We start from the raw sequence: 12,888 nt of genomic DNA, 5'->3' as shown, positions 1-12,888 counted from the left end.
AAGAGCTTGATTTCTTTTGAACTTTCTTATTAGTGCAGAATGATCATCTATACATCTTTACTGAACTGCTGAGAAATAATCAACTCGCTGTATTCTGTCTGATATAAATCCGACTGCATGGTAGTGACTGAGATATAGTAAAATATTAATCAGCAGCAATAAAATACACTATATGTATCACCCTTGAAACAATCACATACAGAGTGTAGTGTACTATAGTGAAGAGCTCGGAGACTCGAGGAGATCTATTTGGAGAAGGTAATGAGTGTCATCTGTTTTCATGGTCCAGGTTTATCATTTTGATTTCTCTGTGGAAAAAAAAGATACACTTAAAAATGTTCATAAATATTTGCAGACATTTTCAGAGATGGGCAACAAGCAGGCAGTTTTTAAAGCCCATGGCTACACCCTGGTGAATGGACAGAAGAAGATGACCATGGTGAAAAATGAAAGTGGTGATCAGTTTGTCATTAAAAAGTTAAAAGCGGACCAGGTAGGACAGACTGCTTGTTTATAATGACATTTAAAATGAGTGAGAGAGAAATATTGACACACGTTTCTGTCTGTTTTTAGGATGACATATCAAATTTTATCCAACAACTAAATCATCCACACATAGTCGGACATAAGGAAATAATCAGAGGTTAAATTACTTTCAGAGCAATATTTATTCACACGTATTATCTAGTATTTTAAACAATTTAAAGCAAATGAAAATGAATCTGCTTTCAGATGGAGACTGTTTGTATCTTGTGCTGGAGCACTGTGAAGGTGGAGATCTCTCTCAGAAAATCAAACACAAAATGGAGGGAACGCTTACATTTTCTGAGACTGAGGTATGATCGTAGATTCAGAGATGAAATTTAAATGAAAAACTTGATTTTGCCACTGAATCAGTGTTGTCCTGTTATCTACACGCAGCACCTTAGAACATATACCCAAGTTAAATTGATTTATATTTGTTTAAGACATTACAACACTACAGGTTCCTCAAATCTCTTCCTAGAAGGCCAATGCCCTACCGAGTTTACCTCGAATCCTGATCAAAGTCCATCCTTAGTAAGATTTAAGGGAACCTGATTTACAATGTAGATATCACATTCTGCTTGCTTGATTTCATTTTCATGGACTTTTAGTTTGTTTCTCTTAGGTCCAGTACACACAGAGACACATTTAGCTGTATAAATAAAAATGTTGTATCGTATCAGCATTTTGGATTCGCCGTTTTGGGAGCCTGAAAGCCCTTTTAAGCCCTTCTTTAAGCTTAAAGGGTTAGTTCAGGGGTTTTCAAAATGGGGTCCGGGGACCCCCAGGGGTCCTCCAGAAGGTTCTAATGGGTCCCCAGAAAAATGTTAGATAATTAAAAGATAAAGCAAAAATGGATAAAGTCTACTGACCAATCGAACTGTTTAATTTCTAAACGTTTCTCACATTGTTTGCCATATACAAACCTTTCAGAATTGTATATATTGTCTTAGTATCTTGCTAGTGATTTTTTTTCTCACTATAGTCCCTTTTATCTCGCTCACTGGGTTCGTAGAGCAGAATTATTAATGCGTACCGCAAGCTGCTTACCAGTACATATTTTTATTGTGAAAGTTGCTTATACAAGAAATTTTTAATTGAACACCTTCAGGTTTATACATCCAACATTAAGTATATCCAATTTAAATTTGGAAACAATTTTGTATTTAAAATGTCATACTTACTATTTATCTAACAGTTTAAATGTTGTTATATACATAAAAATATTTAGATGGATTTAAGGGGGTCCGCCATAAAGGTGCATCCTATTTGGAGGTCCTTGGCATCGTAAAGTTTGGAAACCCCTGGGTTAGTTCACCCAAAAAGTTAATTCATGTCATTAACTCCTCACGCTAATGTCGCTCCACACCCGTAAGACCTCCGTTCATCTTCACACACAGTTTAAGATATTTTATATTTAGTCCGAGAGCGTATGCAAGTGTATGCACACTATACTGTCCATGTCCAGAAAGGGAATAAAAACATCATCACAGTAGTCCATATGAGACATCAGTGGGTTAATTAGAGTCTCTTGAAGCATCCAAAATACATTTGGGTCCAAAAATAACAAAAACTACGACTTTATTCAGCATTGTCTTCTCTTCCTTGTGGTCAATGATTCGGATCACTAATGTCACATGATTTCAGCAGTTTGACACATGATCCGAATCACTGATCGATTTGATTCACAACTGTTTGAATCTTTATTTGAGGATTGAACACAAACCCGGAAGAGAAGACAATGCTGAATAAAGTCGTAGTTTTTGTGATTTTTAGACCTAAATGCAGGATACCCTTCGTTCTTCAAACCAAATGTGCACATGAAGTGTGTCATTTGGGACAGGGCCTGTCACCCCATGTGCTTTCTTCAAGTCGTCTTCTCCATTTTTAGTCTACCGCTGTGGCAGAAATACAGCGCCACACACTGGTCTGGCATGAATACTACAGCGTGTTGAGTTGGGCTCAGTGGTTGTGTGTATGCAGATATTTCTTGAGATAGGGAAAGAAAAGATTGGATAGGGAAAGCTCTGTTACAGAGCGTAGCTGTAATCATGAAGGAACATGGTTAAAACTAACAAGCTACATGTAAAGAAACATCTTTTAAAGATTTATTTCAGTAAGCATTTACGTATACACTAAATATGAAGAGTTAGACTCTAATGACTCAGAATGCTCTGCTCTTCAGAGTGAGTATAGTGAAAATGGATTGCTCACTTCCTATTGGAAGAACATACACATTATACATTTATAATTACTATAATGTATGATTTGTAAATTGCATGATTTCTTTCCAGATTGTGGACTGGACTGTGAAGATCTGTAAAGCACTAAAGCACCTTCATGACCAAAAGATCCTTCATAAACACCTGCAGCCCAAGGTACAGAGGGAAAGGAGTTAAAGCTCAGTTAAATGGGCTTCACTTTGGCAGCGCTGGGAAGGTTGTTTTTAGCTGACACGTAACATTATTAATGAAATGTTTATGGATTTAGTTCATTTAAACCTGCTTTATTGTGATCTTATGAAAAGCACACAAAACACACATAAAACATTTATTGATCAAATGATGAGGATATTAATACACTGGATTTGCAAAATAAGAAAGTCAAAACATTAATAGTTAATTACTGAAGTTAATCATTATAATAATAATTAGTTTAAATGAATATTTAGCTTTAACCAAAGATTTAGCACAAAGAAAGTTAATAAATGTATTTTCTCATGACAGAGCATATTTTTCACTGCATGTGGAGCCGTTCGTCTTGGGGAGTTTGGAGAGATTAATGAATGGTACAGTAAGAACGCTACACATTCTACAGGAAGTGTGTGTGTGTGTGTGTGTGTGTGTGTGTGTGTGTGTGTGTGTGTGTGTGTGTGTGTGTGTGTGTGTGTGTGTGTGTATTATGATCTGAACCATGTTTTTTCTGTGTTTAATCAGGTCGACCGATGCCATAACAGCAGAGACTGAAGCTCTCTCATACACTGCACCTGAGAATTTGAGAGGCAAACCTTATGATGAGAAATCGTAATAAACACTAAAACTGCATTATTTTAATTATACATTTTCTGAACAATTAAACTCTAACATTTATAATGACGTTTTACAGAGAAATATGGAGTTTAGGATGTGTCATCTATGAGATGTGCATGCTGAAGCGTGCGGTGAGATTTTTCTAAAATGCATATTTAAAACAAAAAATAATGTTTTGTCTAAGTAGAAGAAAAGTTTTGCAGATAATTTAACTTTTACACTGCCAAAAATGCTCTTCTTACTCAGTATTTTTGTCTTGTTTCCAGTCCAAATATCATAAAATTCATACATTAAGAAGCATTTACTAGGCAAGCAACACGTTTTTGTCTTGATTTAGGGGAAAACAACTCAAAATTAAGTGCGTTTTTGTTTAATACAAGCTAAATAATCTGCCAGTGGGGTATGCAAAATAATCTTGTTTTCTGTTTGAATTAAGATTATTTTTCATTGCCCATTGGCAGATTATTCTGCTTATTTTAAGCAAAAACTCTTTTAAGTTTGAGTTGTTTTCCCCTAAATCAAGACAATAGTTTTCACGTGTCTAATAATTAGTTCTTGTTTTAAGAATTTGTAGATGTTTGGACTATAGAAACTGCAAAAATACCAAATAATAAAAGCATTGTTTGCAGTGTACCACCTTGTAACCTCATATTTGTGTCTGTCTTTAGTTTACAGGAGAAAGCACAGTTGAGATCATTTCACAGATACTCACCGGCTCATATGAAGCTCTTCCTGAGACCTTCTCTGAGGACCTTCATCAGCTGGTAAAAGACACACTTCAGATCGATCCAGCGACGCGTCCGTCTGTCAGTGAGATCTCAATGAGGCCCTTTATCATCAAACTCTTTTACGGAAAGGTGAGTTAAGGCAGAAAGTACCAACACTGATACTGAAATTGAACCACATTCAAACATTGAACCAAAAAAAACACAACATTTTGACTTTATTAAATGTATTTTATTAATGTATTAATTTGTTAATTTCAGAACGTACAAACTATTGAAGAAATGAATACGACTCTACATGAACTGATAGTCCAGGCGGAGGATCTGCAGAAAGTCCGCTTCTATAAAACCAAAAAGCGCAAATGGTATAAACGCCTTTTTAAGGTGAAAAAGTGGAAATAACCTTTAAAAATAATTTGTGCCTCACACTTTTTTCCCCTCATTTTTTAAATATTGTTAATCTTATAATTCATAACAATGAACTTTAACCTCAAAAGAGTCATTCTTATTAGTTTATGTTATTAGTTTCAAGTCATGTTTGTTCAAAAACATATTTGGATGAAATTAAACTGCACATGGGTTCTGCCTTTAGTGTAGTGGTTTTCTAAGACTTGTTTTTCCTGATTTGATGATCCTCTACTGAATGTATATTCATTGATGATCCTACTGAATGTATATTCATTGATGATCCTCTACTGAATGTATATTCATTGATGATCCTACTGAATGTATATTCATTGATGATCCTCTACTGAATGTATATTCATTGATGATCCTCTACTGAATGTATATTCATTGATGATCCTACTGAATGTATATTCATTGATGATCCTCTACTGAATATTCAGTAGAGGATCATCAATGAATATACAGTCTTGTTCAAAATAATAGCAGTACAATGTGACTAACCAGAATAATCAAGGATTTTAGTATATTTTTTATTGCTACGTGGCAAACAAGTTACCAGTAGGTTCAGTAGATTGTCAGAAAACAAATGAGACCCAGCATTCATGATATGCACGCTCTTAAGGCTGTGCAATTGGGCAATTAGTTGAAAGGGGTGTGTTCAAAAAAATAGCAGTGTCTACCTTTGACTGTACAAACTCAAAACTATTTTGTACAAACATTTTTTTTTCCTGGGATTTAGCAATACTGTGAATCACTAAACTAATATTTAGTTGTATGACCACAGTTTTTTAAAACTGCTTGACATCTGTGTGGCATGGAGTCAACCAACTTGTGGCACCTCTCAGCTGTTATTCCACTCCATGATTCTTTAACAACATTCCACAATTCATTCACATTTCTTGGTTTTGCTTCAGAAACAGCATTTTTGATATCCCCCCACAAGTTCTCAATTGGATTAAGGTCTGGAGATTGGGCTGGCCACTCCATAACATTAATTTTGTTGGTTTGGAACCAAGACTTTGCCCGTTTACTAGTGTGTTTTGGGTCATTGTCTTGTTGAAACAACCGTTTCAAGGGCATGTCCTCTTCAGCATAGGGCAACATGACCTCTTCAAGTATTTTAACATATGCAAACTGATCCATGATCCCTGGTATGCGATAAATAGGCCCAACACCATAGTAGGAGAAACATGCCCATATCATGATGCTTGCACCTCCATGCTTCACTGTCTTCACTGGGTACTGTGGCTTGAATTCAGAGTTTGGGGGTCGTCTCACAAACTGCCTGTGGCCCTTGGACCCAAAAAGAACAATTTTACTCTCATCAGTCCACAAAATGTTCCTCCATTTCTCTTTAGGCCAGTTGATGTGTTCTTTGGCAAATTGTAACCTCTTCTGCACATGCCTTTTTTTTAACAGAGGGACTTTGCGGGGGATTCTTGAAAATAGATTAGCTTCACACAGACGTCTTCTAACTGTCACAGTACTTACAGGTAACTCCAGACTGTCTTTGATCATCCTGGAGGTGATCATTGGCTGAGCCTTTGCCATTCTGGTTATTCTTCTATCCATTTTGATGGTTGTCTTCCGTTTTCTTCCACGTCTCTCTGGTTTTGCTCTCCATTTTAAGGCATTGGAGATCATTTTAGCTGAACAGCCTATCATTTTTTGCACCTCTTTATAGGTTTTCCCCTCTCTAATCAACTTTTTAATCAAAGTACGCTGTTCTTCTGAACAATGTCTTGAACGACCCATTTTCCTCAGCTTTCAAATGCATGTTCAACAAGTGTTGGCTTCATCCTTAAATAGGGGCCACCTGATTCACACCTGTTTCTTCACAAAATTGATGACCTCAGTGATTGAATGCCACACTGCTATTTTTTTGAACACACCCCTTTCAACTAATTCAACTAATTGCCCAATTGCACAGCCTTAAGAGCGTGCATATCATGAATGCTGGGTCTCATTTGTTTTCTGAGAATCTACTGAACCTACTGGTAACTTGTTTGCCACGTAGCAATAAAAAATATACTAAAAACCTTGATTATTCTGGTTAGTCACATTGTACTGCTATTATTTTGAACAAGACTGTACATTCAGTAGGATCATGTTAACCGTCACGGTTAACGGTTAATCATGTTAATCATGTTAAACCGCCCCTACGGACCCACTCCAAACGGGACGCTAAAGACCGCAGCTGCTAGCCTAAGTTGACATTTGTTTGTAAAGATTTTCATTATTAATTTCTACTGTTATTTTGTAAAACAATATTGCTACAAATGCTTAATTTTTTTTGTTAATGTTAATGTATGTTTATTTGCCAATGCTATATTGTTGCCATATTCTTACACTGCCCTCATGAAAAAAGTATGCTAAGTATACTTGCAGCCAGACTCATTTTCAGTATACTTGAAGTGTGCTATTTTCAAACAACTAATTTTTTACTAAGTATATTTTAGTTGTAATTAAGTTGTGCAGAAGCATAGCTTTAAGTGTATTTAGTGTACTTTCATTAACTAAATTGGAAGAATTTAAAGTATACTTAGCACACTTTAGGGACTAATTGCATGCTTGATTAGTGATATTAACTGTGCTTTATGTGTGTTATAGTACACACAATCTTCAGAACACACAAGCAATATACTATGGATATGTAAATTTTTCCAGGTTTATTTATTTACCGTGGCTTATTCCAAATACTAAACATATACACTTTGTAGTCAATATCAATATACTGTATTGTTACTTAGCTTTACATTGTACAATTTACTCTGAATTACATAATGTCACACAATACAGTATTTTAAATGTGCTACCAAATACATTTTAATGCATTACTTACTGACTTTTCTCAATGTTAAATGCATTTGTTTTCAAGGACATTACAATAAATTAAATAAAATCTAACACGCATAACTAATGAAGAGACATTTCATTAACAAGCTCAACGATTTGTATTAATGGTTTCAGCGAAACTAAACAAAATTAACAAAATTAATTTTATTTTGTATTTTTATTCCACTGACCCTCTATACACAAATATAAATTACACAGTCATTCATTACGTATTTAAATTTTCCGATAAGGAAAAATGTTTAATTAAATACAAGTAACCCTTTACGGAATTGCTTGAAATTATCTTACTAAGTTTGTCCTGCAAATTAGTTATAGACTTTCAAATCAATTCTCAATAAGGGATTACTGCTTTACGAGCGCATAAGAAACATTAACTTTACTGATCAGGACAAATTAATATTTCATATGTTCGTACAGTTTACGTTACTAAAATAGTAGCATAAGCAGTTTAGGTAATGTTAGGATCGTAAGTTTCATTGACTTTGTGTATGTGGAAGAATAAACGATTCAATTCAAAAATATCTTTTGGAAGTTTAATAAACACAGACTAAAAATAACACTACAATTCACACAGAAAGTACATACTAAATATGCATAAAGAGAGTAGAAATATAGATAGTAAACGAAAAGAATATGGTACATAAACGAAAAGAATGAAAAGACCAAAAATGAGAGAGAGAGAGAGAGAGAGAGAGAGAGAGAGAGAGAGACAGCGTTTACTTCAGTTTGTTACACAGAGCCCTCACGGAGTTAACTTGTCCCAAACGGGAATAACACGACCTTTTTAACAGCAGTTTGGATTTTAGAAATAAGAATACTTGCTTTGGTTTTGGCTTCTCGCGTGTGTGCGTGTGTTCTGAGTTCAAATGTCCTGCGTGTCCGGTGGTTCTTTCCGAGGTCGGTGTGGAGCGGCAGGTCTCTGGGAAGTGTGCTGAGTTCTCCTCTCTGAAGAATGCCCTCGGGGGCTGGAAAGCGGATGGCAGATTGCCCTGCGGCGTTTGATGCGATGCAAAAGCAAAAGGGTGAGGGTCACATTGGCATTTGTAGATCAGGTAGAGCGACGCCCATTTCCTGGATGGTCCAACCAATCAGAGCGTTTTCAATGCGAAACAAAGTTCTTTGTTCAGCTTAGTGCCTCCTTTTGGTTCTTATCCGGGGAAGATATGCTTAATGCATTTTTCTTTACAACGCTGGTAATTTTGTAATAATGCATGTTCTGTAAATTATTTTACAAGATTCGGTACGATCGCATTTTTCTAATTACAAGGATACCACAAGGATCATAAGTCTGAGATCTGGGAATACACAAATACAGGCTTTCCACTGTCTGTTGGCCTACACAGCTTGAGTTATATTCATATAATCCTCCTAATTATTTCAGACACATATAAAAACACTTTAAGCAGAAAAGCATACATTTAATACGTTTTTGGGGTGGCTTTTAATCATACATTCCTTTGATACTGGTGGAGCTCTATGGGTGTGTGCGTGTGGGGTGTCAGATATTGTGCAGCGCCATTTGGGGGGCAATAAAAGTCACTACGGAGCCTGCTTGTTGTCTCCCAAGGGAGATCAAAGAGTGGTCTTCAGACATCGTGGTGCCATTTTTCGGTCATCAATCGTATTCACATGATCTGATAAGCACCTCACGAGAGGCGGGAGCCATCTGGCCGTTTGACAGATGAACAAACATTGTCCTTGTGGCTACACACTACAGGAGTGAAGCAGTGTGTTTGCTTCAGAAGGCATTTTCACGTGACTAGTGGCGTAATAATACAAGCTCCGAAGCAGTGGTTCATTGCAAGGACCGTTCGAGTTTGAAGCAAACTTCGGAGCATCGGTGTCAGATGTAACATCACTATTTGACATTTGCACCACGTTTCCCCATCTTCCCATGGCTCTCCCCGATGTCCAGCTTCTCTGCCTGGAGCACGGAGACCGCTCGCTGGAGGCACACACCCGGGACTTCCTCCAGCTCGCATGCCTGTCCCGCTTCCCGGACCGCTCGCTCAGCGTTTTCCACTACGCCGGGCTGAGCGAGCGGTTGAAGGTATGCGTTCCAGCGGGTGGTCCAAGGGAAGACCTCACCGCATTCGTGGAGTGGGTACTGGTACATAACCACTCACCATTCACCATCGGTCCCGCTGAAGAGGACAGCTGTACCAGTCCCACTCCACCACCGTCAGAGACCAGCCATCCACCACCGACCACGACCGGCATGAAGGAAGTGCCTGAGCCCACCGCAGACCGTGGAGACCGGCCTGCCGCGATTGACAAGCCCGAACCCAAGCAGAGGTTGAGAGGAGTCATCGCCCCGGAGCCAAGACCACAGCGAGGGTCTGACCAGGTGCGTGAGCCGGCTACATCATCCGTCGTGGAGGGAGTCCTCATGGAGCTTGAGGGTTGGGACAGGAGCCCCACTCATCAGCCCACCGCGGTGGATGTGATGAGGACCTCTGGCGGCCATCTCGAGGAACTGCACAACATTTTCGAGGCAGACTAATTGACTGGTACTCTCCCACAACCCCTGTCTCTCCGGTAACCCCTGTGTCTCCTGTATTCCAAAGTTCTCCTGTGCCCTCAGAGTTCCCACCCACCCTTCCTCTTCCTCCGCCTCTGTCTACCAGCCCTTCTGCCTCAACCACACTGCTGTCCGTCATCCCCTCGGCTCCTCCCACTAGCAGTGTGGATACGCCTTGAGATGTCTGTCCAGCAGTGTCACCTCGCCCAGAGGATCTCCCATCATCACTGCTGGCCTCTTCCCCCTACACTCCACCGCGGCCCATCGACACTTCGGCTACGCCCTGGCTCCTCCCTTCCTCGGTTCCCACTGGACAACCTCGGTCAAACGGCTTCTCTGGGCTCCCTTCTCTCTCCAGCTCCGCCTTGGTCAGTCGTCGTCCTTCCTCCACCTTCGGCTTTGTCTGGCTGCTCCTTCCCTTCTGCTCTGCCTTCATCCTTGGTCCCACTGGCTCAGCCTCTGTCCTGCGGTTGTCCAGTTCCACCTCGGACGCTCGTCGCCATGTCTCCACCTCTGTCTCCTGAGCCTCCGGTCTCGTGTGGGCTCATCGACCCAGCTGCTCTTCAGGGGTCTCCATCAGTGGCTGCTTCCTCGTCGGTCGTCCCCAGGGTGTCACCCATGTCGTCGACCCCATGGTTCCTCCCTCCTCTGACTCCGCCCTGGGGCCTCATCTTGGCTGGTCTATGGACCATCTGGCTCCTACTTCAGGCTCCCCACTGGCTCCTCCCTCCTTCCACGCCCCCATGGACTTCCCTTTTCTGTTGGACTGGTTTTCATTTGTTTTGGACTCTCTGTCTCCCCTTTGTTTCCACGCCCTCCTCCAGAGCCCCCTCCCACCCTCCTCTGATGTTATGGTTATGGCTATTCGGAGGGGCGTTTATGTTACATGTATACCTGTTACATGCTAATATACTTTACAATTACTATACAATTTTTTTGTTAGTATATTACAATATACTATTGAAAAAGAGAATATTTTTGAAAATCCATTAAGTATTTTTTTTTCCACCAGGGTTCTTATTGAATATTAACAGGGGTTTATATATTGATGATTCATTTAAATGTTTAGTTTGAGGTCACCAGTGTTTGCTTTAGTTGAACTCTTGACCCTTTACTTTTCAACATCAGTGTTTTCTCTGGCTGCTTTAAATGTGTTTTTGCAAACCAAATAGATCACTGAGACTTCACATTGTAACTAGAAATTTGAATGCAAAGCAGAGATAAGAATATGGACTCTTCTTCACAGCTGCTGACTGCAGCCATAATATATGCAAAATGACATCCATATTATGGAAATACAGTAGCCATGTCATAATTTAAAACATTATGCATCATAATTTGTATAGCTCTGATGAGTGTATTTTACACAAAACTTAGCATTTTATTATATTATTTTTGCAAACAGAAAGTCATAGTTGTCATATATATCAATGATATAGTTTATAATCTATAAATATCTTGTTTTTCGTACACATTATCAATATTCCTAAAACCATAACAAATATAAAAAACGTAATATATTCAGCATGTTTTTACTCACCCATAGAGTCCATAAATGTGCATCTATCCATTATATAATTGCTCCACACGACTCCAGGGCATTAATAAAGGCATATGGTTGTCTGTTAGAAGTTAGTTATTGTAGTCTCTAAAGTTTTAAATATGAATATTATTTTTACACACACATTGCTTTGCTTCAGAAGGCCTTTATTAACCGCCATAAATTATATGTATATATATATAAAAACATGAGTTAACACTAAGTATTAATTTCCAAGACACATTATCGAGAGCACCAAGATGACCGTGTCATGTGTTATGAGTGTAGATAATATACATAATATACACATTTTGTAAATAAATTATAAAAAAATTATATGTATCATGAATTTGATAGTAGTTTTTGGTTCAGGTACTGAAATGGCCAGCCTGCAGTCCAGATCTACCACCCATAGAAAACATCTGGAGCATCATAAAGAGGAAGATGCGACAAAGAAGACCTAAAATATACTAAAATACAATTATTTTAAAGTGTGTTAAGAGTTTTATTTTGAAAATGATGCTAATATACTTTACAATTACTATACAATTTTTGTTAGTATATTTACAATATACTGTTGAAAAAGAGAATATATATGAAAAACCATTAAGTATACTTTTTTCCACCAGGGTTCTTATTGAATATTAACAGGGGTTTGGATATTGATGGTTCGTTTAAATGTTTAGTTTGAGGTCACAATGATGGGGATCAGTGTTTGCTTTAGTTGAACTCTTGACCCTTTACTTTTCAACATCAGTGTTTTCTCTGGCTGCTTTAACTGTGTTTTTGCAAACCAAATAGATCACTGAGACTTCACATTGTAACTATAGAAATATGAATGCAAAGCAGAGATAAGAATATGGACTCTTCTTCACAGCTACTGACTGTAGCCATAATATATGCAAAATGACATTCATATGATGTGAATACAGAAGCCATGTCATAAACATTATGCATCATAAATTTTTATAGCTCTGATGAATGTATTTTACACAGCACTTAGCATTTTATTATATTATTTTTGCAAACATAAAGTCATAGTTGTCACACACACACATATATATATATATATATATATATATATATATATATATATATATATATATATTTTTTTTTTTTTTTTTTTTTTTATTTATTTATTTATTTTTTTATTTTTTTGCCAGGGTGACGCTGATGAGAGCTCAGGCTCAGGAGACTAGTCACACTCGTCAGGCGTCCGTCTGCAGCAGGAAGGGGCAGTTGAAGTCGGGCGCCTTCAAGACCGGTTCCGTGGTCAGCGAGGTC

General features: G+C 38.2%; 1 protein-coding gene across 1 annotated transcript; it reads left to right on the top strand.

Annotated features, from left to right (window-relative positions):
- The first annotated feature begins 367 nt into the window (after nt 1-367).
- Nucleotides 368-8,545, top strand: LOC137074880 (serine/threonine-protein kinase Nek1-like). Its single transcript, XM_067442990.1, has 10 exons — nt 368-493; nt 574-643; nt 733-836; nt 2,820-2,903; nt 3,252-3,313; nt 3,462-3,548; nt 3,631-3,685; nt 4,223-4,411; nt 4,541-4,663; nt 8,441-8,545. Exons 1-10 carry the CDS (start codon nt 368-370, stop codon nt 8,543-8,545), a joined length of 1,005 nt encoding a protein of 334 aa, XP_067299091.1.
- Nucleotides 8,546-12,888: the final 4,343 nt, after the last annotated feature.

The sequence above is a fragment of the Pseudorasbora parva genome, chromosome 1 (assembly GCF_024679245.1).
Source record: "Pseudorasbora parva isolate DD20220531a chromosome 1, ASM2467924v1, whole genome shotgun sequence".
Lineage (NCBI taxonomy): Eukaryota > Metazoa > Chordata > Actinopteri > Cypriniformes > Gobionidae > Pseudorasbora > Pseudorasbora parva.
Note: the sequence above shows the minus strand (reverse complement) of the source record. Positions and strands in the feature narration are given on the sequence as shown.

Coding starts and splice junctions, on each gene's coding strand:
- LOC137074880 (XM_067442990.1), top strand. CDS start 368: ATGGGCAACAAGCAGGCAGTTTTTAAAGCCCATGGCTACACCCTGGTG. Junction 2,904..3,251: donor ATAAACACCTGCAGCCCAAG/GTACAGAGGGAA, acceptor TTCTCATGACAG/AGCATATTTTTCACTGCATG. Junction 3,314..3,461: donor TTTGGAGAGATTAATGAATG/GTACAGTAAGAA, acceptor GTGTTTAATCAG/GTCGACCGATGCCATAACAG.